Source organism: Colobus angolensis, unplaced genomic scaffold (assembly GCF_000951035.1).
Source record: "Colobus angolensis palliatus isolate OR3802 unplaced genomic scaffold, Cang.pa_1.0 Scaffold75, whole genome shotgun sequence".
NCBI lineage: Eukaryota > Metazoa > Chordata > Mammalia > Primates > Cercopithecidae > Colobus > Colobus angolensis.
In genome coordinates, this window is record NW_012121265.1 from 9,383,377 (window position 1) to 9,409,730 (window position 26,354).

At 43.8% G+C, this 26,354-nt stretch overlaps 1 protein-coding gene across 3 annotated transcripts in view; it reads left to right on the plus strand.

Moving 5' to 3' along the window:
• XPNPEP1 (X-prolyl aminopeptidase (aminopeptidase P) 1, soluble) overlaps nt 1–14,358 on the plus strand; it is a 67,429-nt gene extending 53,071 nt beyond the window's left edge. For 2 of the 3 annotated variants that reach the window (XM_011927914.1, XM_011927912.1), the window contains 9 exons: nt 1,112–1,170; nt 1,302–1,379; nt 3,918–3,989; nt 5,778–5,838; nt 7,338–7,407; nt 8,295–8,468; nt 9,170–9,246; nt 10,419–10,517; nt 13,816–14,358. In XM_011927914.1, the coding sequence (XP_011783304.1) occupies nt 1,112–1,170; nt 1,302–1,379; nt 3,918–3,989; nt 5,778–5,838; nt 7,338–7,407; nt 8,295–8,468; nt 9,170–9,246; nt 10,419–10,517; nt 13,816–13,944 (819 nt within the window). In that variant the 3' untranslated portion in view covers nt 13,945–14,358. The remainder of the gene's footprint in view (nt 1–1,111; nt 1,171–1,301; nt 1,380–3,917; nt 3,990–5,777; nt 5,839–7,337; nt 7,408–8,294; nt 8,469–9,169; nt 9,247–10,418; nt 10,518–13,815) is intronic. The other variant, XM_011927913.1, reaches the window with a different exon arrangement.
• Nucleotides 14,359–26,354: the final 11,996 nt, after the last annotated feature.

Here is a 26,354-nt window from a genome sequence, read left to right on the forward strand (position 1 = left end):
GGTTCACGCCATTCTCCTGCCTCAGCCTCCCAAATAGCTGGGACTACAGGTGCCCGCCACCACACCCGGCTAATTTTTTGTATTTTTAGTAGAGACGGGGTTTCACCGTGGTCTTGATCTCCTGACCTCGTGATCCACCCACCTCGGCCTCCCAAAGTGCTGGGATTACAGGCGTGAGCCACCGCTCCAGGCCATAAATTATTTTAAAAAATATAAATTATTTTTACGTGTCTCTTAGTGTGCAGATACATTTTCTTTTCTTTTTCTTTTTTTTCTTTTGAGATGGGGTCTCATCTGTTGCACGGGCTGGAGAGTAGTGGTGTGATCACAGCTCACTGCAGCCTCAGCCTCCCCAAGCTCAGGTGATACTCCCACCTCAGCCTCCCGAGTAGTTGGGACTTCAGGAGTGCATCATCACACCCAGCTGATTTTTTCTGTTTTTTTTTTTTTTTTTTTTTGTAGAGATGGGGTTTTGCCATGTTGCCCAGGCTGATCTCAAACTCCTGGGCTATCTTGACCTCCCAAAGTGCTAGGAATATAGGTGTGAGCCATCACACCTGGTTTAGATATGATTTTGTGTTTTGTTTATTTTATTCTCTTAGACTCATAGTGTGAACCTTTTCCATTTACGTTGAGGCCTTAAAAAAGCATCCAAATGAAAACTCATCTAGTGGCTGTTCTGATTTACTAACCCAGTCCTCCTATTTTTAAATGTTCGGGTTGTTTTTAATTTTTTGCTGTTATCAGTAATCCTGCAATAGTATCTCTGCATTGATCTTTTTTATTTCTCTAGAATGATTTTCTTAGGATGATTTCTTAGGAGGGGATGCTTTTGAATTTTTAAACTTAGATACATTGTTTTGGGAGGTTTTAGGATACAATACTGAAGCACAATAGTTGAGTGAAGAATTAAATGAATAGAAACGGTTATATTTTAGATAGCTTTGGTGAGAACCTTTGGGAGTTCTCCCTTGCTAAGGATGTGTCCTGTAGATTGGGCAGTTGGGATGAAGAAATTGAGGAAAAAGTAAGCTTTTAAAGTATCTCCTCTAATTGTAAGAGGCACACATGAATTTATCTCACCAGATGATTATAAGCAATTTTCTCATAGGTTCCCAAAGGTGGTGTGACAGAGATCTCAGCTGCTGACAAAGCCGAGGAGTTTCGCAGGTAAGGATCCATTTGGGGGGACCCAGGAACCTCATGCTGATTTTCTTGCAAGTTGAATGAGGCTGGAAGGGCCTTGAATCTTAGCACAGTAAAAACCTTTAAGCCACTCTGCTTCTGTCTTTCTGTTACAGGCAACAGGCTGACTTTGTGGACCTGAGCTTCCCAACGATTTCCAGTACGGGACCCAACGGCGCCATCATTCACTACGCGTAAGGCATGCGGAGGAGCATGCTGCCGGGCATTGCTGCTTCTGCACAGGAGCCTGAGCAGGGGTGACATTATTTTACCAGAGGCCTCTGTGCCCCCCTTCATCTGTCTGTTGAGACTGTAAAATGAAGAGAAATAAGACCTCTAAGGTTTTGTTTTCTCCCAATCCCCAAGCCTCTGCCTTTTGGGAGCCTCCTCTTAGGCTCAGTATGGCACTGGCATTCTCTACGTTGTAGTCAGCTGGGTGTCCCTCTTTCCTTTTTGAAGCTGCAGGAACTGTATGTATAGCCCTTGCATCTTGATGACTGGTTTTTTTTTTTTTTTTTGAGACGGAGTCTTGCTGTGTTGCCCAGGCTGGAGTGCAGTCACGCGATCTCCGCTCAGTGCAAGCTCTGCCGCCTCCCAGGTTCACGCCATTCTCCTGCCTCAGCCTCCCTAGAAGCTGGGACTACAGGTGCTCACCACCATGCCTGGCTAATTTTTTTTTTTCGTATTTTTAGTAGAGACGGGGTTTCACCATGTTCGCCAGGATGGTCTTAATCTCCTGACCTTGTGATCTGCCCGCCTCGGCCTCCCAAAGTGCTGGGATTACAGGATTACAGGCGTGAGCCACTGCGCCCGGTGGGGTTTTTTTTTTTTTTTTTTAAAGACAAGGTCTTGCTCTGCTGCCCAGGCTGGAGTGTGGTGGTGCTGTCACGACTCATTGCAAGTTTGAATTCCTAGACTCAGGCAGTTCTCCTGCCTCAGCCTCCTGAGTAGCTGGGACTAAAGGCGTGTGCTACCACTCCTGGCTAATTTTTACATGTTTTTTTGTAGAGATGAGGATCTTGATGTGTTGCCCAGGCTTGTCTCGAATATCTGGACTCAAGCAGTCCTCTTGCCTCAGCCTCCTAAAGTGCTGGGATTATAGGCGTGAGCCACTGTGCCTGACCCATGGCTGGAATTTTTGAGTGGTTTTCTTTCCTGGTAACAGCAGTTGTTTTGTACTAGTCCGTATCTCTTGTGAGCTCCATCAGTTACATACCAGAAAACCTTAGCACTAGGTTGTGGGACAACCTGTTTTGGGTGGAGAGTACCCTCTCTTCCTGTCTCCCTGAGCCTGAAGCCTAGCATCCCAGTATGTAGTATTTTTGCCACACGGTCTACAAGAACCCATGGACCCACAGGGCCGAGCCTCCCTTCCCTGTGAGACAGAGGGGCACTGATATGTTTAGGATTGACAGATCTTCCTGTCAGTCCTAAGACAGGATGGTGGGAAGTGTCATTAGGTGTGGCCGTTGGGCTTCAGCCTCGGCTCTGCCTGATTCAAACTGCTTTGCTTTGCATTGGGTATTTTGAGTTCTGTGCTTCCTCGTCTGTTATATGCACAGCCAGTGAAAGAACACTGTCTCTCTGTGCTGTGCTTGGGCACATATTTTTCCCCCTTTGAATAATTGCTTTTAGCGTTTTTCGTCCTGGGGCAGATTTTGAAGCTGTGTGTGGGAGACAGTCACAGATGTGACAGTACAGTTCCCTCGCTTAATGCTTCTGTTCCAGATAAAAATGTCAGAGGGACTTCAGTTTTTGTTTAACTCAGGATGAATTTCCTGGCTGGATACTATCCTAGAATTTTGTGTATAATTAAAACATTAAACAATTTCATGCCAGTGGGGAAGAAATTTGCCTCTGCTTTGGCATTTCTTCATTGTGGGTGGTTGGAAGCCTGTTTAGAGGCAGGGTTCTGGAGGGCACCGGTTGTCTTTTTCAGTTGTTCAGCTTGTGTGTGGACTGGTGCCCTTATTGCTGAAGAGGGGGTGGTACCTGGAGATGGAGGACAACCTCACTTCAGCTGCAGGGCAGAGGCATGGAGTGCTCTCCTCCCTTCGGGCGTTTCCCAGTGCGGTGATACTGTTTCGAAAATGGCGTGGGGAAAGCGATCACTTTTTGAAAATTCCTCATGTTTGTTTGAAAAAAGTGCTCCAGCAGAAGAATATCATGATCCATTCCTTTTCCCAGCAAAATTCCTTTAGTTTTTCTCCCAAATTGAGACATTTACTCCTGCCTGTCCAGTGGTGGGGAGCGAGTGGGGAGGTACCTGCTGCGGTCAGGGCTGAAGGAGGGGCCTGGAGGCTGAGGCAGGGGCCTGGGGCTCCCAGAGACAAGCAAGTCTGCAGTGATTCCAGGCTGCTCCTGTCCCAGTTCCCAGGACTCTAGCTAGCTAGGTCCTGTTGCTTCTAAGGATTCTCATTTTTTTAGCTTTGACAGTTATCTTTTGAACACCTGTTTTATTCCAGACACAAACAGAGGTAGATATAAAGAAATGTGTTATTTTTCCCCTCTTGAGCTCTTTATCTCAGTTGGGGAGATAGGTTGATTGGATTTTTGAAAAGTAGAAGTTTAATATTAGGTGAAATAATTCATTTATTGGGTAACTTATTTTGATATGATTTCAGGCTTATGTAAGTTGCAAGAACAATATAAAGAGCTCTTGTGTGTCCTCCTCCCAGATTCACTAAGTGTTTACATTTGTGGAATAATTAATTTTTAATTAACTTTGTTAGGCCAGTCCCTGAGACGAATAGGACCTTGTCTCTGGATGAGGTGTACCTCATTGACTCGGGTGCTCAATACAAGTAAGTAAACCAGGACTGCTGTGGAACTTGACTCTGTGATTCAAGGCAGTTGAGAAGGTATACAGCTGAGCTCCAGCTGAGAGTACTCAGCTGGTCATCACACCCTGTGCTGGCCACTAATGGAATCGTTCCTATGTCTTGTCCTTTTTTTCACCCCTATTTGAAATAGCCCAATTGTGACTCTGTTCTCACAAAAGACTGTTTGATAGAAATGTTATAGTCCTTGGCCGGAAGTTTTAAAAATATAATTAAACAACTGTGAAATAAAGCAAGCTTTTGGAACTGTTGACAGTTTTCCACCCCAGCCCATGAACCGCCTGCCGGTTCCCTGTACTTGCAGCCGCCCCAGGGCCTTATGAAGTCAGGGATTCATTTTGAATGAATGGGTGAGAAATGAGGGCTGCCGCCAGATTTCTGAATTCCCTTCTCCATGTTTTGCTGCTTTCACAGCTATCTTCTCTGGAAAAGTTCCTCAGAGAAGAACCCAAGATTTGGTTGGGTCTTGATACGGAACCCAAGAGAAGGAGTAAGAATAGACCCTGTCTGCGTTAAGAGAGCACGAGCAAGGCCTTTTAATGCTGCTCCATTCCCCACTGAATTTGGGACTGTGGCTAAGGGAGGACCTAATTATTGAATGAGCTCAGCCAATTATGTGGCAGCCATGCCTGGCCTTGGGACACAGGGGTGTTAATAATATCAGCCTAGAGCTAAGGATTGCTTGGTAATGGTGTAAACTTTTGTTTGCTTCTAAATTTTAGCAGAATTCTAGAAGTTATCCTTTCTATGTCAGGGATATAGTCTAGTATGTGTTAAGATACGTACTTGGATACTTTTAGGGTCTCTGTCCAGGAATCCCCCTGCTGTTCTAACAGGAGGAGTTGGGTTTTGGCCCTCTTTTGCTAGAGATGGGCTCCTGTTTTCTTTGCCTTCTTGCGTCTTGTTCATAACTCCAGTGATAGTGTCTCTCGTAGACCAAGAATGTGTGTGTCAGGGGCTGATGTCACTCCCACTTTATTTAGCCACCCTGCATTCACATTTTGTTTCATTTTTTAAAATAACTTTACTGGGGTAAAATTTATATGCCATGTAATTCACCCACTTGAAATATACAATTAATTGTTTGTGTGTGTGTGTGTATTCACAGAGTTTTGCAGCCATCAGCACAATCAAGTTTAGAACATTTTCATTACCCCAGAAAGAAACCTCATACCCAATAGCAGTCACTCCCCCCTTTTCCAATAGCCTGGAGAACCACTACTCTCCTTTCTGTTTCTATGGATTTGCCTATCCTGGACACTTCATAGAAGTGGAATTGTATTATGTATGGCTTTCTGTGTCTGGCTTCTGTCATTTAGCACAGTGTCTTCCAGGTTCATCCATGTTGCAGCATGTATCAGTATTCCATTCCTTTTTATTACTGAACAGTATTGCACTGTGTGGATAATCCCCCATTTTGTTTATCCATTCATCAGTTGTTGGACATTGCAGCTGTTTCCACCTTTTGGCTATGATGAATAATGTGGCTATGAACCTTCATGTACAAGTTTTTGTGTGGATGTATGTTTTTGGTTCTCTTGGATATATAACTAGAAGTGGAATTACTGGGTCAGGTGGTGACTATGTTTAACCTTTTAACGAACTGCAAACTAGTTTCAAAGATGGCTGTGCTATTGTACATGCCCACCAGTATTGTGTGGGGGTTCTCACTTGTCTGCATGCTTGCCTGTGTCATATTTGACTTAAAGCTTATTTTGACGGGAAACCAATGTGTCCTTTTTTTTTGGAAAGGGATGGCACCACAGATGTGACGCGGACAATGCATTTTGGGACCCCTACAGCCTACGAGAAGGTAAGGCGGAGGCCAAAACCTTAAGAGGTCCTCTCTGCTGTCTTAAGAAGAGCATTGCTTTTATGAAAAGAGATAGTATAAAGAAGTAAAAACTACATGTGGGGTAGTAAAATTACTCACTGCTGTGGAGTCAGGCTTATCTGCTTTACAAGGTTCATGTAATTAATTATTGGAGTAAGACATTTGGAGAAATTTTTAAAGCATTCTGCGATGGTTAGGGCAGCTCAGTTGCAAGTTTAGATATAATAGCTTTGGCCTTCTCCAGTCAGGAAATGCCTTTGAGGCTGGGGATGAGATAGTGAAATATATGCTTTATAAGCAGCGTCTAGATTTGATTTTGAAGGCCACCCCCTTCTTTTTTCGAGATTCTTATTTGTAGGCTTAACTCTCTGGGAACTTTCCGAAATGACAGACTCTATTAAGGTTCTGGTATGATTGGCATGGAAAGGGGAAAGAGAGCTGTGAGGCGGAGAGATGTGTACCAGGGGTCTGGAGACACCTGGCTTCAGAGCTTCTCTGCCATTTACTAGCTCTGACGTTGAACAAAGCAGTCACCATCCATAAAAATAAGAATAAAAGGACTCACCTTCCCAGCTGGCTGTGAATTCCCTTGAGCCCAGCCAGTTCCTGGATCGTAGTCAGTGCTCAGCAAATGCTGATTGAGCACCTAAATGAATCTTTTTGTCCAAGGGAGCTCCTTCAGGAAGATTATCCAAGGAAAAGGGTTTTATGCAATGTAGTGGGGCAGGTTTCATTGTCTTGGTCCCTTGCCTTGTCCCTTTGTATGCACCAGTGCCTTAGAAGAGTTTAGACCTTGCGTCTAGGATTATTTTGGTGTGACTCTTTTTGTGCTTTTCAAAGAGCTCAACCAGGCTGAGGAGAAAGGAGTTTTAGTCCTGACTCTGCACCTTACTGGCAAGCTGCTACACTTCTGGGTAGCACTTCTCTTGTCTGGACAGTGGGGATAACCCCTGAAGATAGGATGGTGGTAGGAAGCACAGCTGCTGAAGCAAGACTGGCCCCAAGGCCAGATGCTGCCACTTCCGCACTGTGCGATCTGGGCATGCTACTGAATCTCTGTGAAGCGAGGATAACAGTAGTGCCTCCATCGTGAAGTGTGGGATCAAACATGTAGTGCTTACAACAGTGCGTGGCACAGAGGACTCGCTCAGTAAATGTTAGCTAGGGCCATCAGTACTTTTTATTACTTTTCCGTTCTTTCTAAGGCTCACATGATGGAGTATGTCAGAGTGTTCATTATAAAGTCCTGTGGGGTCATCTCTCTGACAGTGCTCTTCTACTAAATTGAATTTCAAGATTTTCTGGGAAATTGGCCCCATGGCCAGGCTTTTTTTCCACCAGATTTTTTTCTTTTTACTTACGTTGTCTCTGTGATATTGCTAAAAACTTTAGCAGGCAGGATTTTGTGAACTACCAGAAAACAACAGGATTAGGCATCTGTCCCCATTCTGCAACATGCCCCTGGGTTTTCTTTGCAGGAATGCTTCACATATGTCCTCAAGGGCCATATAGCTGTGAGTGCAGCTGTTTTCCCGACTGGAACCAAAGGTAGGTGGTGCATTCTGTCACATGGCAGGCTCTTTTTCTTGTTCGAGAATCAAATATGTCTATGTTTGAGTGAAAGAACATGTCCTTCCCTCACTGTGAGGTCCCCAGCCCACTTCAGGTCCAGCCAGGTGCTCATGGGGTGAGTCTCCTGAACCCACTGACTGAGCCCAGATGCCTCAGGGAGCTGGGGTTAGGATTGGGCCCAGTACCCACTGTGCACCTTTCTCCTGACCACTTAGGTATTGGATGACACATGTGGATGGCCCCCAGGAGAGGACAAACCAGATGGGAAGGTCACAGGGCCTGAGTGGAAGTTGGTGCAGCCTCCTGTCTGCCCTTTAGTACTGAGCCAGTGCTTCCTTTCTGGATTCTTAGGATTTATTTTACTGGGACCCTGACTTCAGCTATGTACTACTTTGCTTGAGGCCTGGTAGGTGGAGCGTTGGACTGGGCATTGACAAGACCTGGGCTGCCTTGCTTCTGGGTAGATGAGACGTGTACTCATCTCCCTAGGCCTCAGTTGCCTCATCTGTCATGCCTGCCTGTCTCTTGCAGTCTGGTTAGAGTCTCATCTTTGTAATTCTGAAACCTTAGGGTCGCAGAGCTGGGAAGGGAATGTCCTCGTCTTCTACGGCCTTTGTGTGCTGTAGGTGTCTATCGCGCCTCACCAGCATCCTGAATGGATGATTGCCTAGCTTCAGACTGAACTTTGATTGTTCCTCAGGAGATCTGATTGTTAGAAAGTTCTTCCTTGTGCTGTGCTGAAATCTGAACCCTCCAGTAACTTACCTATTGGTTTCTGTTTCACGTTCTGGAGCCAAACGTAATAAATCTAATGTCTTAAAGCCCTGTACAAATATCATCAAGTGGCTCTTTCTATCTTTCAGGTCACCTTCTTGACTCCTTTGCACGTTCAGCTTTATGGGATTCAGGCCTAGATTACTTGCACGGGACTGGACATGGTGTTGGGTCTTTTTTGAATGTCCATGAAGGTCCTTGCGGCATCAGTTACAAAACATTCTCTGATGAGCCCTTGGAGGCAGGCATGATTGTCACCGATGGTAAGTATCCTTCACATATAGGGCATGCATGGATCCTTGAGCCTTTTTGGAAGCTATTTGTTGTTTTTTATTTTTTAATTAGTTTAAATTGGCAATAATTTTCCCTTCCTAAGAGTAATGAAGTTTTCTGGTTATAGAACTGATACATGTTCATTTTAGAAAAAACGAGATGGGAACTGTGTAAAAAGAATATGAAAATCATTTGCAATCTAACCACTCAGGGGAAACGTGACTTAATGTTTTGCTGTATTAGCTTTTGGTCTTTCAGATATGTAGATATCATTTTAAAAAAAAACCACTAAGATCATACTGGGCGTCTTGTCTATGTTCTGCTTTCTTACTTGATATACTGCTTTCCCCAGGTCATTGCCAAGTCTTTGTAAATATATTTTAATGCCTTCATTATTGTGTCTTATGGATGTGAACCATGATTTCTTTAGTGGATCCACTGTTACTGTACTCCTTACCCTGTAGCCAGTGTGCAGGGACTTCAGAGTCTAGCTTTCTGTACCTCAAATGCTTATAAAAAAGTGGCCATATGAGAGAAGGTGGCATCTCTGGGCCCTTACACCGGATAGAGTGGGCCCTTCACCTGTTTCTTCTCCTTTGGAGTAGGGCAGTCACCCCAGGAGTGAAAGGTTCTCTCTGTGGACCTCGTCATCGTGGGCTGCTTCTCATTTTTGGGATTTGGTTTGTTTTAGAGCCTGGGTATTATGAAGATGGGGCTTTTGGAATTCGCATTGAGAATGTTGTTCTTGTGGTTCCTGTGAAGACCAAGGTGAGTATTTGTTTAAAAATTTTTTCCTGTTCCTTAATGTGGGAAGATGAAGACTTAATGTCTTTGGAGCCAAGAGTATGCCATTCTGGGGCCGACATGGAGCCCTTCTTCTCCAGATATCAGGGACTTCTTCTCCAGATACCTGGAAACCACACTCCTTGCCTGCACAGCCAGAAAGAAAATCCTTAATGAACTGGGATCCAGAACTGGGATTCACGGACCATCAGGCTGATGCTTGCTTCACATAATTTGGGGCTCAGAGTTTCCTATAGGCGGCCTGTTGTCTCTTCTGCTGGGGATGCTTGTTCAAGGTGCTAATTTCCAGGCCCATCCCAGACCCTAGAATCTCCAGGGTGGGGGGCCTGGAAGCTGTAATTTTGTCACCCTCCCCAGGTGACTTTTATTAGGTAAAGTTGAGGAACCCTGAGTTATCCAAGGGTCAGCCTCAAAGGCAATACAAGACAGGTGTTTCACCCTCTTCCCCCATCAGTGTTACCAAGGCTGCAGGGTTTTAGTCCCTAGGCTTTACCTAAAAGACCTGTTTGTGCCTCCTCCATTGGTGGAATTGAACAATTGGAGGGAAGTAGCTTCCTGTGTCAGCAAGGAGGTTGACTGCGGGGATTTGCTCTCTGCTTTGGCATGGAAGTGACTATTCTTGGAAGTGACCTCCCATCTCATTCCCAAAAGCTGCCATGAACAGAAACCCAACACGTTCTTGTGTGCTCCAGTGGATAGATGTGTTGTCGCCTGACGGGCCTGGCTGGGTCAAGGCAGGCCACACAGTTGACTGCTAAAAAAATGGTATTGAGGACTTACACCCCTGCATCTTGGAGAATCAAAACCAGAGATGCCCTTGAGCCCAGACACCCCCATGCCCTGCCCCTGTTTCCGGTCACAGTAGACATTAGCCTTGTGGAACTGCTGCTGGGAGCCCCTCAGCACCCTTTGTTTGGCCGTTCCCGATGGCACAGGCCATTGTTTGCCCAGTGGAGGAGCTCTTGGAAAGTGGCATCAGGTTTCCTGTGTGTCTATGAAAAGTGGTGACCAGCTCACCACGTCTTGGCTCCCAGTTACCCCTGGCTCTGAGGGATGGCATGCTGATGGAATGACCTCATGGTGCTTCAGCATAGTAAAGAGGAGGAAAAACGTCTATTTTCTTCTTTCTCCCACAGTACAATTTTAATAACCGGGGAAGCCTGACCTTTGAACCTCTAACTTTGGTTCCAATTCAGACCAAAATGATAGATGTGGATTCTCTTACAGACAAAGAGGTAATGGGGAAGTCTTGGTGGGCAGGCATGTTACTAGGGGAGATGGAGACTACCCTAAATAGTTCTAATCCATTCTCTAAATCCTAAATTCTCTAATTCATTTTCACTTTGTAATTTTTAAATTTAGAGATGTAGGCCAGTTGAGTCTGAAAGCCCTAGGTTTTCTGAGGACTCTTGAGCTTTTCCTGTATTTTTTGGGCCTCCAGGTGGAGATAGTCCTGTTCCCTACAGCCATTCTAGGGCTGTAGGGTTTTGTGGATGGAACTCGTACGCCATTGTTCAGCTGCACTGTTCCTCCATAGCTGCACTGAGGCGTGTTTAGCAAATATGAGCCTATGTGTGTTCCCTACAAAAAGCCAGATGGATGGTGGGGCCTCTTGGCCACTGTACATACCAGATTGTTTTCTTGTGTTACATGAAACAGTAACGAAATGCAAAGCAAAATCTATTATCATGTGTCCCATTTTCACACAGACAAGGAGAAAGATAGTACCAGCCCTTCTCGGTTACTACTGTAGTCACTCTGGGGCAGTGAAACCCTTCACAAGGCCTGGGGCACAACAGTGCTTACTTGCTTAGCTCAGAGGGTTATGGGTCTTAACTCCTTCAGACCCTGGACTGGTAAGGCCAGGTGAGATCGCAGTCCTAGGGACATGAGTAAGGCCTGAAGAGTCACACAGATGATCAAGGTCAGAGCAGAAACAAGGGTAAGAAGTGGGGTAGGAACTGTTAGCACTAGACAGACAAAACAGTTCCCAAACCAGGAAACTGGAAGCCAGGAGGACACAAATTCCATAGCAAGGCAGGGGTCAGAAGTTTCAATGAAAAGCAAATGACTTGTGGGAGCCGAAGGCAGGGTAAGCACGATGGGTTACTCTAGCAATAAGATTTTGTTATTTGAGGCAGCCACTGGCCTTTGAGTGCCTCTCAAGGCAGGAAAATTTCCTCACTGGTGCCCACTTGGGCCTTGTTCTTGGCACTATAAAGGAAAGGGTCTTTGGGGGTCAAGGACCTTCCCTTCCACGGGAGCTGTGGAGCGGGATTCTCCCAGCCAGAAGCCTTCCTGCCTGTTCCAGCTCACAGGTGGGTGACGAGAAAGGCCATCCACTTCCTGCTTAGCTTTCCTCTGTGCTTGAGTGCCTCTGCTTAACCATCCGTGCCCTTGGTTCAGCTAAACATTCGCACTCACAGGACCCACATGGGCCCTGTACTGGGTGGGTTATGCAGCTTGCAGATGGATATGGAAAAGGAGACTCAGCCTATCAGCACAGTGTCCAGTGTGTCTCTTCAGCAGGAAGAGTCCTTCCAGTGTCCAGGGCTCTTGTCAAGCCCCTGTAAGTGTTGCCTTAGCTGAGAGGAAATGAGAACACATAGGTGGGCATGGGAGCCACCCTGCTTAGAATCCCTCTGCCCCATAGGAACCAGTGTCTTTTGTAATGGCCCTTGGGCACAGCTTCCAGGGACTTAGCAAGGGGCTTTCCAGTAATATGTCATTTCGTACTCTTGGGAGTCCAAGGCTATGGCTTCCTGCCAGGTAATTCTAGGTCATGCTGTCTTTCCTGTCCACATAAAGTGTACCCATCGGGAGGCATTTCTCCCATATGACATTCCCCTTTATCCAGGGAAGTAGTGTATGAGGAAGTTTAAGCGAGGCCATTTTTCTTTGAAGGAGAAAGAATCGGTCTATTCCTGTGACGTTGGACATAGACCAGGGATCTGTGTTATGCTGTGGTTCATTGCTGCACCTTGCATGCCCACATCATTGAACTATTCTTTTGGCCAGTTACTCTTTGTGGGGCAGATAATGTCTTCTTAAAATACCTGGCTTTTAAAATATCTGGTCATTTGCTCTTTACTATTTAGCCTGTCTTTTGGAGTCACTTTAGGGACTTTTTGGTTTGGGTCTGCATTCTCATCACTTATCACCAGATGGCAGCAGAGGACCTTGTTCGGATGGGAATATGGCCAGCTGCAGACTGTCAGGGCCTTGTGATGGTCCTCAGGCCCCGCCGAGGCTGTCCACACTCCCACTTTTCCCTCCCTGCTCCCAACCAAAAGGGCTTAGGAAGTTTGGCTGTGGCCCCAGGCTTACACCAGGATGCTGCCTTCACCTTACTGTTGAGTTGCTTTGGACAGTAGGCTGCTTTGTAGCCCTGCTGGCCTTGCTGTGGACACATAGCAATTTGCCTGCTTTTGACATCGTCCCCTGCCCCCATCACTTCCCTGACTCCCAGAAGGGGCTAGTAGGCTAGTAGGCTCTTCTCAGTAGGGATTGGAACCCTGGCTGGGTCACAGCCAGTTGGTGACACCACTCTATCTGTCTGCTGTCAGTCCTTTGTAATTAATGGGCTTGTGTGCCCATCCTGACCCCAGCTGGGGTTATTTAAAGCCAGCTGGGCTTTGGTACCTGGCTGGATTGTAGTCCCTGAAGCCAGTACTTTTGTAACATCCTTGCCCTCCAAAATGGCCTTTGACTCATTTATGACAACCACACCTGTGGCACTATCGGTCTCCTCAGCTTCCAGACAGCTACCCCATAGACAGTGATGAGAGTGGCTTGTTGTCCTCTTGGTAAAACCTGCTTCACTCCAGACTTCACCTTTTTCCCTGTACAACCAAGGGGGAGTTTGCTATCATGTCTAGTGGATCAGCCCCTGCCCAGGCACCAAGTCCTGCCAGCAGGTCCTTCCTTTCACTCTCTTTTTTGTCTCCTGCTCTTGTGGCATGTTGAGTTGAGAGTCTGAAAACTAAGCTTACTCCCAGCCCCACTCTGCTGCACCACAGTCTTTAACCACCACAGGTTTTGGGTTCATCTAGGCAGCTACACTCAAAAGACACTCATGGGCTTGACTGATCCTAGTTTCTTATTCCACTTGTTCAGTGGATATAGGATCTATAGCTCAGTGTGTTGGCAGGACAGTTTCGGGTGTCTCTCTTAGTAGGAGCTCTCAGAGAGTCCAGGGTCTATTCACCAGCTTACCACCGCCCAGGATGGCTCAGGTGTAAGGGAATGAAGCCACACAGGTGAGAGCAGGAGCTACTGGCTTAGAGTCTACTGTCTATAATAGTAAACTGTTCTGGGGGCCTTTTCACCAGAAGCCATGAAGTCTGGTCCTATGTATTTCCAGGGAAACTGAACACAAGGAAAACACTTGTCTGTGAGTAAGGAGAAAGGGTGTTGCACACCTTTTCTCTCAGCTTGTGATCTTAGCACATGGGGGCCCTTGCTGTTGACCTGTTTATCCAGTTGTTAAAGATGGGGTGGTGAATACTGTGTCTGTCCTTCTCTCCCCTGCAGTGCGACTGGCTCAACAATTACCATCTGACCTGCAGGGACGTGATTGGGAAGGAATTGCAGAAACAGGGCCGCCAGGAAGCTCTCGAGTGGCTTATCAGAGAGACGCAACCCATCTCCAAACAGCATTAATACCTCCCTGGTTTTGTTTTTACAAAATGCTCTGGGGAAAGGAAGAAACGTGGCAGATCCCTGACATCTTTCCCTTTTTCTCTCCTTCTTCCCTACCTCCCCTTTTTACTTTAGACTTTAAGAAGAATAGAAAATCTTCTTATCCTCTTTGGTATTTTATTGCAAACACTCAGTCTTTTATGATTTTTTAATTGTTGAGAACGAGCCAAGAATAAAATTGCTGCACCAGAAGGAGGGCCCCTCCAAAGTTGAACACTTGATGAAAGGGAGTTGCCCTGACTTCTCTGGCCAGTGATGGGGAAACAATGAGTGCTCCATGATGGTCATGTTCCAGGTGCTAGTACATCATCCATGATCACCTTAATGCTCATGAGACTATATTTATGATCAGTGAATAAAAATGTCAAAACTGTGCTTTGTCTTAGCTGTCTCTTTCTTCATGGTGCTGTCCCCTGGCATGTCAGGTGAGCTGATCTCCAGGGCTGCTGGCTCTGTGGCAGACATTTCCTAGGTGGTAGGGCCCCTTTGAGAAGAGACCCCTGGCTTTGCTGCACATTTGGGGGCTTAGTTGTAAGCTTTTTCTTTTCTTTAGAAAACCTAATATGGTATTTTTATCTCAGTTTTTTTTTTTTTCTGATTTAAAAATGTGTCATTGCTATGCAAAACACAATAAAAATTATGTCAAAAGTCAGTTTTCCAGAACTCATCCTATAGTAGATGCCTCAGGTGTCTTACCTACATGGCCACAGCTGTCATTATTCTGTTACTTGTAGGCAGGATTCTGTGACAAGTGTCTGCAGGATTTCTTTTGACTTGTATATGTGGGGCAAGCTCCAAGGGTTGGAGAGTTAATGTCCCTGAGATCTCAGACCATCGTGTTTGGGGATGGGCAAATAGACTTCCTCATCCCTTGGCTAGGATATCTGAGATGTGTCTTACATTGTCACTCAGGGTTTTCCAGTGGGTTTGAGCCCCACTTGCCCACCATGGTAACTTGCTCAATAACCAACCCTTTGTTTTCTTTGTTCTCGTCCGTGTCCTACTTTCTCCTTGTCCCATTAGTGTTTCCTGGTACCATCCTGAATGAACCATTTACATGCAAATCCTTGTTTTAGGGTCTGCTTTTTTGTTAATCCAACCTGACATACTCCTTATGTATAACCACTATTATCTGCTTTATATTTTTGCTGACTCCTTTTTTGTATTCAGAATTCACTAAAATACTGATTAGTTGTATATGTATAAAAGAATATGCCACATATGAACTTAACATACCACATTTACAAACAGTGGATCATTCTGTATGTATACAATTTTATATTTTAACTTGGCAATACATTAGATCTAAGTATTTTTTAACAATTCCATTGTATAGTTATATTGTTTTTAAACCAGTCTCATTGACTTTTTAAAAACAGTAATACTAGCATTTAGACATAATTTTTAAAAAATTGTATTAGTCTTAAATCATATAGAAAACAAAAACTAGAATCTCAAGCTATTGGTACAATAATATTGGTTTTTTAAATTGCCCAATGTATTTATTTTTCTTGAGATCTTTATTTCTTCATATTGCTTTGGGTTGCTGTCTAATGTCCTTTCATTTTACTTTGTGGAACTCCTATAAGCATTTCTTGCAGGGTGGGTCTAGTGGTAATGAACTCCCTCAGCTTATGTTTACCTGGGAACCTCTTAATTTCTCCCTCAATTTTGAAGGACAGTTTTGCTGGATGTAGGATTCTCTGGTTGCCAGTTTTTATTTTATTTTATTTTTTTCTTTTAACATTTTGAATATATTGGCCCACTGCCTTCTGGCCTCCAGCGTTTCTGATGAGAAATCTGCAGGTAATCTCATTGAAGATCCCTTTTACTTGGTAAGTAGCTTCTCTCTCACTGCTTTCAAGATTCTCTCTGTTTTTGACTTTTGGAAACTCAACTATAATGTATTTTGGTGTGTATGTCTTGGAGTTAATCTTACTTGGGGTTTATTGGGTTTCTTGGATGTTTACATTCATGTCTTTTACCAGATTTGGGAATTATACAGCCATTATTTCTTCAGATATTCTCTCTGCCGCTTTCTCTTTTCTCCTGGGACTCTTACAGTGTGTATTTTGGTCAGCTTGATGGTGTCCCACAGGTCTCCTAGGCTCTGTTCCCTTTAATCTTTTTTCTGTTTTTCAGACTCTAAAATTTCTATTATCCTGCCTTCAAGGTCACTGATTTTCTCTTTTGCCTGCTCATATCTGCTATGAATCCCTCTGGTGAATTTTTCATTTCAGTTTACTGTACTTTTCAGCTCCAGAATTTCATTTTGGTTTCTTTTTATGTTTATATCTCTTTATTGATACTTCCTTTTTTTCCGGTGGATTTATCTTTTCCTCTGAATGGGCCATACTTTCTTGTTTCTTTGTATGCCTTGTGAGTTTTGGTTGAAAATTGGATATTTGAATCTAATAATGTAACTCGAAATAAGATTCTCCTCCTTCCCTAGGGTTTGCTCTCTTTTGTTAATGTGTGTTGCTATTATTATTATTTATTGTTATAAGGGAGTCTCTGGGCCAAGTATTAGTCTGAGGTATCAACTTAAGGTCTCTCAGGTTTTTTTCTGAGCTTGAGCCTTTCCCTGGATATGTGCAGTCAGTTTCTAATTTCACCTATATGTGCAGTTGTTTTTTGAATGTTGTAGTACTTAATGTCTGGCTCCCAATGAGGGAAAAAGAAAAATGAAGGGCAGAAAAAGGGCACTGGTCCTTTAAATCCTGTGGAAGTCACTTCAGCCAGAGGGGAAGAAGGGACTTCTAACTGTCGGGGGATGGGATATACAGCAACAGTGGCTGCTCACCTCTTTGTCTGCATCTCTGTGTTCAGAAGCACTTATCAGAACACAGGTCTCCGGCATTTGGAGGGCAAGTTTCCTATTGTTCATTTTGGCTCCCGCAAGCTGTATGCCGGTTGCTCTGGGAACGTGTGCATAAGTGCCTGCCAAAGGGTTAGAAGTAGACATTGGTAGCTGCTACTGTGCTAAGAGCTGAGATGGATTGAAATTCACGTGAATTCACCATCCAAGTTGTCCCCTGGAAAGCTGGAAGCCTTCAGTAAACTCCAGAGTTCTAAAGTAGTTACATCAGGCAGATTCTGCCAGTGCAATTGTTGTCTAGGTGGAGAGACACTTACCGAGTGCTTCCCACCACCTTCCCAGAATCCTCTCATTAAATCTTAAACCATAACTTTAATTTGAATGGCTTTGACAAATGAATAAATATAAGCATACTTTGGCCATTTACCAAAGCATGGTTGTAAGTGCCCATTACTTTCTCCACCTGGGGGAGCAGAAAATGAAATGAAACAATCTCTATTTACCATTGAGAACCAGAGTGGTCCTAAATAGAGTGCCTAAAAACAAATGAACCAGCATTTATTTGCTTTTCATCTCCCACCCTCCTCTCTCTCTCTCTCTCTTTTTTTTCTCTCTCTCTCAAGGATCATTGATTTCAATGTGCTGTGTGGGAGGAAGCAAGATTCACTGCTGCCTCTCAGAGTATATTTCTAACGAGGTCAGGAAAGCATAGACACAGTGCCTCCGGATAATAGGATGTATTTTGATCCATCAAAGATCAATTCTTGAATGCCTTTTGTCCATGCTTGGTCATATTTCTAATATGTACCTAACACTGGACTTAAAAGAGAAATTTCTCCCCAAGTGATGGAACATAGTAAGCATGTTTCTCATCTGTCATTCCTCTGGTAGTTGGAAGATTTCCCTTAGGACTCAGGCTGTTGTCTTCTCTGATATCCCAAAGGCTTCTCTTGCCAAGGAAATGTGAGGCATGAATCACAGTTGATTCGGAGTTGAAATAGCCATAACTCAAGTGTGACGGCAACTCCACTGTTTGTTCATCAGGCTGTTAAGCCTGTTACTTCCCAAGGCAGCCTCAGAGCAAAGTTTGATTTAATTGGCTCTAGCCCGAGAAGCAAAGGTAACAGGTGCTGGGTGCTTGGAGCTTCCTGCCTGGACCTGCTTTGTCTTGGCGTTAAGTCCAAGAGACAAACTAGGCAAGATGGCCCCATAAGGATTGAAGACCAGAATAAAACTCTAATGTGCCAGAGCTCAGAGGGAAGATGAGGAGATAAAAATGTAGATAAAAAAAAAAAAGTCACTCTTCCTCACTTTTAAATAAATGATAAAATAGATGTTGGGTAGGAAAATGGGCATTGTGTTGAATTTAAAGAAGGAAGCTGATCTTGTTTCTTTATCTTGCTCACTGTATTCCCCGGTGAGGTTTTATGTATAAGGTAGGAGGATTCAGGCAAGGGGACAGGTGTGGGGCCCCTGCTGTGAACACTTCAGGGGCTGACTTGTGGGAAGCTGGTTCGCCCTTTGGAAAGAGTCCATCTGTGCCTCCTGCCGGTGAGGGGGCTGCCCCCACCACCCCAGCTCTCCTTGCTGCTTTAGTTTGAGAGCTGTGCCTGGCATCTGGCTGCCTGACAGTAACCATCAGTTGTTTCTCATCAGGCTCATTCCCGGTTAGGGGTGGGCAATTGTGAAAGGAACCAAGGTTGAACTAACAAGCCACGAGGGAGGTGTTGCCCTGGTTTTTCCCAACAACTGGGGGTTAATACCGGTAATGATATGAAGACAACGTCGAGTTCTTTGTGGCATCTTTCAAGCACTGTTAGCCTCTAGCAGGAGACAAACTGGGGGACTGGGAGGGCTGCGAGAGGGGAGGAGGGATACTGTGCTTGCTAGTTCCTGCAAGTAGTTGGTGCAGCGATTAAGAAATTTATAGAATCATGGATTAAGAACAATGATTCAGATCCTGGCAAGGTGGCAGCAGTTGTGCCATAGTGTTTGAATCTCTCCAAATAACTTCATAAAAACACGGAGAAACGAGTAGAAAAACTAAAATTCAGGGATGAGCTTTGCACCAAATATACAGGTGTCAAGCATCTCCACAAACCCTTAATAAGAGCACGTGAAGACTAACCAGTGTATTATCAGCATCTGTGCAGGGGGAAGCCGAAGGAAGTGATGGTGTGTCTGATGGACCTGAGAACAGAACCCCACAATAGCCATCAGGAGCTCAGAGTCTCAGTGAGCCAATCTGAGAACAGCCAGTAACACTGGGAGCAGTTTGCACCTCCAGTGGGTGAGTATGAGAGGTTTTTGGTAAGGCCTGCAGGGCCTGGAGCAGTCTGCACCCCAGGAACTCCCAGGACAAAGCCGCATGCTGAGGGATAGAGCCAAACAGGAGTAGGACAGGTACAATGGAGGCAAAGGAGAAAGAAGGTTCTTTTAGAGGGGAACAGAGCCAGGAGATCTCCAAAAGTAAATGCTGTATTTTTGAATACTTCAGAAAATCAACAGAAAAGGGAGCTCTAGAGCCCTAAATAAGAAAAAACTATTCTAACGTCTCCCAGAAGTTCAGAAAAATTTCACATAAAAATAAACAGAAAAAAAGATTGAGGTAAAATGCTATGCAAACTTAGAAAGGAAAATAAGGTGCGGAATGAGAGACATGCCTATAAACAGATGAAAATCTGTAATGTTCAGAGCACATTTACAGGTTTAAAAATAGTGTATGTAAAAACAATATACAACAGAGAATTAGAGAAGCTGAGGAATTAAGCGAGGGAACTCAGGAAAGAATGAGAAAAAAATCAATTTAAATAATGAAGACTAAAGTAGGAGGAACACAGGGATGAATAAACACCACAGATAATGTCTTAAGATAAACAGGAGATGACTAAAAGGAGAATTGAAACCAAAATGAATAAAAATTATTTAAGCAAAAGAGATACAGAAGATAGGCAACAACATCCAACATTTACATAATAGGTTTCAACAAAGAAGAAAGTTAAAGGGAACAGAACAAATATAAAAAACTATAAGAAAACACTCCTGAGGAAAAAAAGTTTGAAACTACACTTTGAAGAGGCACATCCTATAACTGAATAAATAAACCTAGAATGGCCAACAGGGCACACTTATGGTAGAATTACTCTACTTAAAAAAATTCCTTGGTTAATCAGACAAAAGACCAAGTAACTTATGGTGAAAAAAATATATTGCCATCAGAAATTTTCAAAGCAACAGTTTAGGTCAGAAGAAAATAAAATGACGTGAGTTGTAGTGACAAGGGTGTTCATTATGTAATTCAGTAAGCCCCATGTTTGCTTTACATGGTGTTCTGCATCTGTGTTAAGTTTAATAACAAAGTTTAACCCAGCAATCCCATTACTGAGCATATACCCAAAGGATTATAAATCATTCTACTATAAAGACACATGCACAGGTATGTTTATTGCGGCACTATTTACAATAGCAAAGACTTAGAACCAACCCAAATGCCCATCAATAATAGACTGGATAAAGAAAATGTGGCACATATACACCATGAAATACTATGCAGCCATTAAAAAGAATGAGTTCATGTCCTTTGCAGGGACATGGATGAAGCTGGAAACCATCATTCTCAGCAAACTAACACAGGAACAGAAAGCCAAACATCTCATGTTCTCACTCATCAGTGGGAGGTGAACAGTGAGAGCACATGGACACAGGAAGGGGGGCATCACACTGGGGCCTGTCGGGGTGGGGGACAAGGGGAGGGAGGGCATTAGGACAAACACCTAATGCATGCGGGGCTGAAGACCTAGATGACAGGTTGACGGGTGCAGCAAACCACCATGACGCATGTATACCTATGTAACAAACCTGCATGTTCTGCACATGTATCCCAGAACTTAAAGTACAATAATAAACCCCTAAAGTTGAAAAAGAAACAGTACCAACAGGTGGGCAAGGGAATGAATTAGAGCTGGTGGGATTAGCCTGTGATGGATGGGAGAGCAGTACCCTATGTAAAGGCGGCAGGAGGTCCCGTCTCCAGCTTGTCTGCCTTGGGATAAAGAGAGCTCACAGGGGAAGAGTGAAAATGTGATTTTACTATTTTTATGTCTTTTTTACTTTTTGTGAAGAGCAGGGTCTTGCTATGCTTCCCAGGCAGGCGTCTCACTCCTGGGCTCAAGGTAGTGTCCTACCGTCTCTGTCTCCCTAAGTGCTGGCATTGTAGGCATGAGCCATCGCATCTGGCCTGAAATGGGATTTTAAAGAGGAGCTGAAACTGTGTGTGTGGGCATATCCTAGTTTTTAAACATTTACAACCAATGTAACATTTTACAAACCCAAGCAAAATCTCATGTAGATCTAACAAAACACATGTGTGATCTAAAATTGGTTCTCGGGCAGAAGTTGTGGTTTCTTACTGCACTGCAAGCTCTGTAAGGACAGGTACCCAGCCAGGATCTCCCTCTTGGCGGCCTGGAAGCCAGGGAAAGCTTGGCGGCTGAGCAGCATCACAGATACCTGAGGCTTAAGTGTTTCCGTTGCACACTCTGAAAGCAGAAGCTGCAAAAGACAAGCTAGGTCATTTGGTTGGGGATCTCTTACTTATTTAGAGACAGGGTCTCACTCTGTTGCCCAGGTTGGAGTGCAGTGGCACAATCATAGCTCACTATAACCTCAAACTCCTGGGCTCGCACAATCCTCCTTCTTCAGCCTCACAAGTAGCTGGGATCACAGGCGTGCATCTAGCTAATGTTCTTATTTATCTCTTTCTCAGTCCGCAATGCTCTGTTTTCTAATTGTTAGGGTGGATTCTAAACATTTTTTTTTTTCTTTTTTTTCTAAAGAGTGTTGGAAGGGACGGGTACGGTGGCTCATGTTTGTAATCCCAGCACTTTGGCAGGCTGAGGCGGGCGGATCACTTGAGGTCAGGAATTTGAGACTAGCCTGGCAAACATGGTGAAACCCCGTCTCTACTAAAAAATAAAATTATAAAAATCAGCTGGGCATGGTGGCACATGCCTGTAATCCCTGTTACTCGAGAGGCTGAAGCAAGAGAATTGCTTGAACCTTGGAGGTGGAGGTTGCAGTGAGCCCAGACCTCACCAGTGCACTCCAGCCTGGGTGACAGAGCAAGACTCCGTCTCAAAAAAAGAAAAGAGTTGGAAGGAACCATATGAGGTCCAGATTGAAGGCTAAGACCCAACTTCACATCAATTCCTGGTCTCCTGGCTCTCAGGTTTGCACCAGGTGGATTGTGCTACTTCCTTAACACTGATTCTGCAGGCAGAGAGGTATAGTCATTGGCTCCAACTTCTCTTCCTGGAGGGCTTCCTCCTGTCCTTCAATTTTGAATTCCTTCCCAGCTTTAGAATCTAGAGCAATTCCTACATAGCTTCTTCATGAAGTGTTTCCCAGTTATTCCAGCTACAAGTCCTTGCTCTAAGTTTTATTGGCATTCATTTTCTTCACAAACTGTAATTGACATTCTCTTTATGAAATTTAACCTTTCCCATGTCTCTCCAACCAGACTTGTAGTTCCTTGGGGCCCAGCCCCAGGTATTGCTCAGGACCAGGCACATAATAGCTACTCAATAAATATGTATTGATTGATACATTTTAAAATTGAAGACATTCTGAACAAGTTTACAACAGAATGGATGATGGGAGCAGAATTGAATTCAGTCCCATAACTTCTTAGCTGGTGATCTTCATTGGGTAAATTATGTATTTTCTCTGACCTCCAGTTTCATCCTTTACAAAATGAGGGTGATGATATTTTCTGACAGCATATTTGTGAGGATTAAAAGAAATAATGTGCACACATCACTTAGCATGCCGTCAGACATGTAATCAGCTCTCAGTAAACGTTAGTTGTTTATCATGACCTATATTTTTAAACAAGAAGGAGATGTGCAATTCTGTTTTGAATCTCTGTTTATTGTCCCTTATTTCTTCCTTCCTAAATACCTCCCAAATTTCCTATATCATTATTTTTACAAACAAACTTCATTGTTTACAACAGTTTTAGATTTACTGCAAAGAAAGTATAGAGAGTTTCTTTATGCTCCACACCTAGTTTTCACTATTATTCACATCTTAGTATAGTGAATCTGTCACAATTAACAAACCAATGTTATCGCAGTAGTGGTAACGAAAGCCTCACTTTATTCAGATTTCCCTAGTTTTTGCCTAATGTCCTTTTTCTCTTCCAGAATCCCATCCAGAGTCCCACATTATTATATTTAGTTGTCATGTCTTCTTAGGCTGTGACAGTTTCTTAGATTTTCTTCATTTTTGATGACCTGAACAGTTTTGAGGAATACTGGTCAAATATTTTGTGGAATATCCTTATATTGGGATTTTAAATGTTTTTCTCATGATTAGACTGTGGTTCTAGTTTTGTAGGCGGAGTCGATGGAGGTAAAATGCCATTTTTGTCACATCATGTCAAGGGTACATACTATCAACATGGCTTTTGACTGCTGAGGTTAACCTTGGTCATCTGGGTGAGGTAGTGTTTGTCATATTTCTCCACAGAAAAGTGACTCTTTTAACCCCCTTGTTATCCTGTATTCTTGGAAAGTCACTACGTGTAGCCCATACTTAAGGAGTAGAAGTTATGCTCAACTTTCTTTAGGGTACAGTATATATGTAAATTATTTGGAATGCTTCACCGATTTGTCTCTTTCTACATTCATTTATATTTTTGTATGTGTATAGGCTTGCAGATACTTATTTTACACTTTGGATTATAATCAATACTACTTTAAATTGTTCCAGCTTTGGCCACTGGGGGCTCTTTCAGCTGTCTCCTGTGTTCCTTTGATATATATCCCATCGTGTGTGTGTGTGTGTGTGTGTGTTTGTTGTAAGCACTTCTTTACTTTCTGGCACTACAAGTTGCTCCAGGCTCATCTTGTGTATTTCCTGCTCCAATTCTAGAATCAACCATTTCTTCAACGAGCTCTACTAAAAAAAAAAATCCAAAAATCAGCTGGGTATGGTGGCATGCTTCATCAAGAAGCTCTAGTTCCTTTTACTGGAGAAAGGTATTTAAAGCCAAGATCTTGGCTGGGCGCGGTGGCTCACAACTGTAATCCCAGCACTTTGGGATGCCGAGGCGGGCAGATCACCTGGGGTCAGGAGTTCGAGACCAGCCTGGTTAACATGGCAAAACCCCATCTTTACTAAAAATACAAAAATGTCTCTACTAAAAATACAAAAATTAGCCGGGCGTGGCAGTGGGTACCTATAATCCCAGCTACTCCAGAGGCTGAGGCTGGAGAATCACTTGAACCCAGGAAGTGGAGGTTGCAGTGAATCCAGCCTGGGCGACAAGAGTGAAACTCCATCTCACAAACAAACAAACAAACAAACAAAACCAAGATCTGGGCACTAGATCAGTTCTCTTACTGGCTTGTCCTTGCTTCTAGGCTGTCTCAGCTGAGAGCAAGAAAGGTATGCATATGTATATGTATATATACATATACACATGCAACTATCAGTGTTTCTATATGTAACCATCTTTTTCTATATAATGCTAAATATGAGTTCATACTGATGTCTCCAACTCTAATTGGTGATCATCTCTCCTTGCTTCTCTGTGACCTCGTACTTCATCCATGAGAAATTGGCTCCCACCATCTACAATCCATTTCACTTACATTTCACTTAATTGTTCAATTCTAGTGTACATGTATAGCAGTGTTAAGATTGCTAACCTGTACCACTGTGGGGAACAGCTTTATCAACTTGAGTATAGTGTTTATATGCAATTATTTTTGCTTCGGTTTTAGAGACTCCACTCATTTATTTCCAAAGTTACTTAGGTCAGCACCTTCCTTCTCACCCCTTCCCCTTCTTTCAGTGCGGTATTATAGTTTCATACATTTTAATATAGTTAGATCATTTTGTCACATACCACATTTCATCCTGGGATTCCTTTGACCTCCTAAATGGTTTTTTTTTTCAATTTGCATACATTATGGTTCACTCTTTGTGCTGTAAGGTTCAGTAGGTTTTGATAAATGCATAGTGTCATGTATCCACAATTACAGAATTATACAGAGTAGTTTCACCACCTGAAAAAAATATCCCCTGGGCTTCACTGATTTCAACTTCCCATTTACCCACAAGGTCCTCGCAACCAGTGATTTTTTTTTTTAACTGTCTTTATAGTTTTGCTTTTTCCAGATATCGTATAATCAGAATCAAACAACACATAGATTTTTTTCAGGCTGGCTTCTCTCACTTAGCAAAATGTATTTCAGGTTCATCCATGTCCTTTCATGGCTTGATAGCTTATTTCTTTTTATCACGGAATAATGTTCTTGTTTGTACATTCACCTATTGGAGGTTTATACATTCACCTATTGGGGGACATCTTGGATACTTCCTAACATAACTTTTTTTTTTTTAATCAAAAAAGAAAGTTTGTTTTTTTCTTACAACAAATTTTTCTTTTATTTTTCCTTTATAGAAGTAACATGTGAAAGAAGAGTATCTAGTGGTTTGGAACATGGGTTCTAAAGCAGATGGCACTGCGTACCAGCCGTGAGTCCTTGGACAAGAGCACAGCCTCTCTGAGCCCCCATTTCCCGCTCTGTAATATGAGGTTAGTGGTGATGTCTCCTCGTTTGGCTGTGAGGATGGAATGAGAAAGCTCCTGTAGAGTGTATCCTTGAATGTTAGCTTTGTGTATACATCCATGCTCCTCAACCCAACCCGAGACAGCTTTAAGCAAAAACTAAGCGTAGCCTTATTGAGATGAAATTCACACATCATGCATTTCAACTGTTTAAAGTGAGTCGCGTTAATACTGGTGCTTCTTGATCTCTTCAGAAGGTGTCAAAGTTTTCACACAGAGACCTTGTGACTCTAAGATGCATCCTCATTTCTGAGTTGTTGAAATGTGAAACGAACAATTCACAGATCTCGCTATAGAAAATCTAACCAAGCCTGCTCGGGCATCGTGATCTGTAGTGAAGTGCCTTAGAGAAGGGCTGAGCTGCGGAGTGGAAGGTGTCTGGCTGTCTTCTGTGCTCTCTTTTCTCTATCCCAGGGTTAAAGGAGTCTGCAGTATGCCCAGGTGGGATGGTGGAGGAGGACACGTTTCTGAACTAGAGAAAAATTTGTGAAGAAAGGGAGGATGAGTCCAGGGAGATGCTTGGGAAATCACAAGGAACAGAGCCTGAAGCTTCCACGGCGGACACTGTCACATGCCAAGGGTTAGGAGGGCGTGACTCTGAGCATCAGGCATTGGGAGTTGCCGCAGGCCCTGCAGGGTGGGCACATCGGCATTGAGATGCTCCTGCGCCTTCTGCCAGCAGATGGCAGTGTGGATCTGTGGAGAGAGTGGAGCCGGCCAGCCAGCTGAGGAAGCGGGTGGGTTATAGAGAAGGACGATACTGGTAGGACCCTCTCGAGCTCTCCTACTGACCTGGAGGCGCTCAAGTGGCTGCCACTCAGTGTCCTCTCAGAGGCCATTGTACCCAGCCCATGATCGTAGGCAGGAATGTAGGGAGAGTTGATTTAATAAAGATGGGCTGAATGCCAGCTCTGA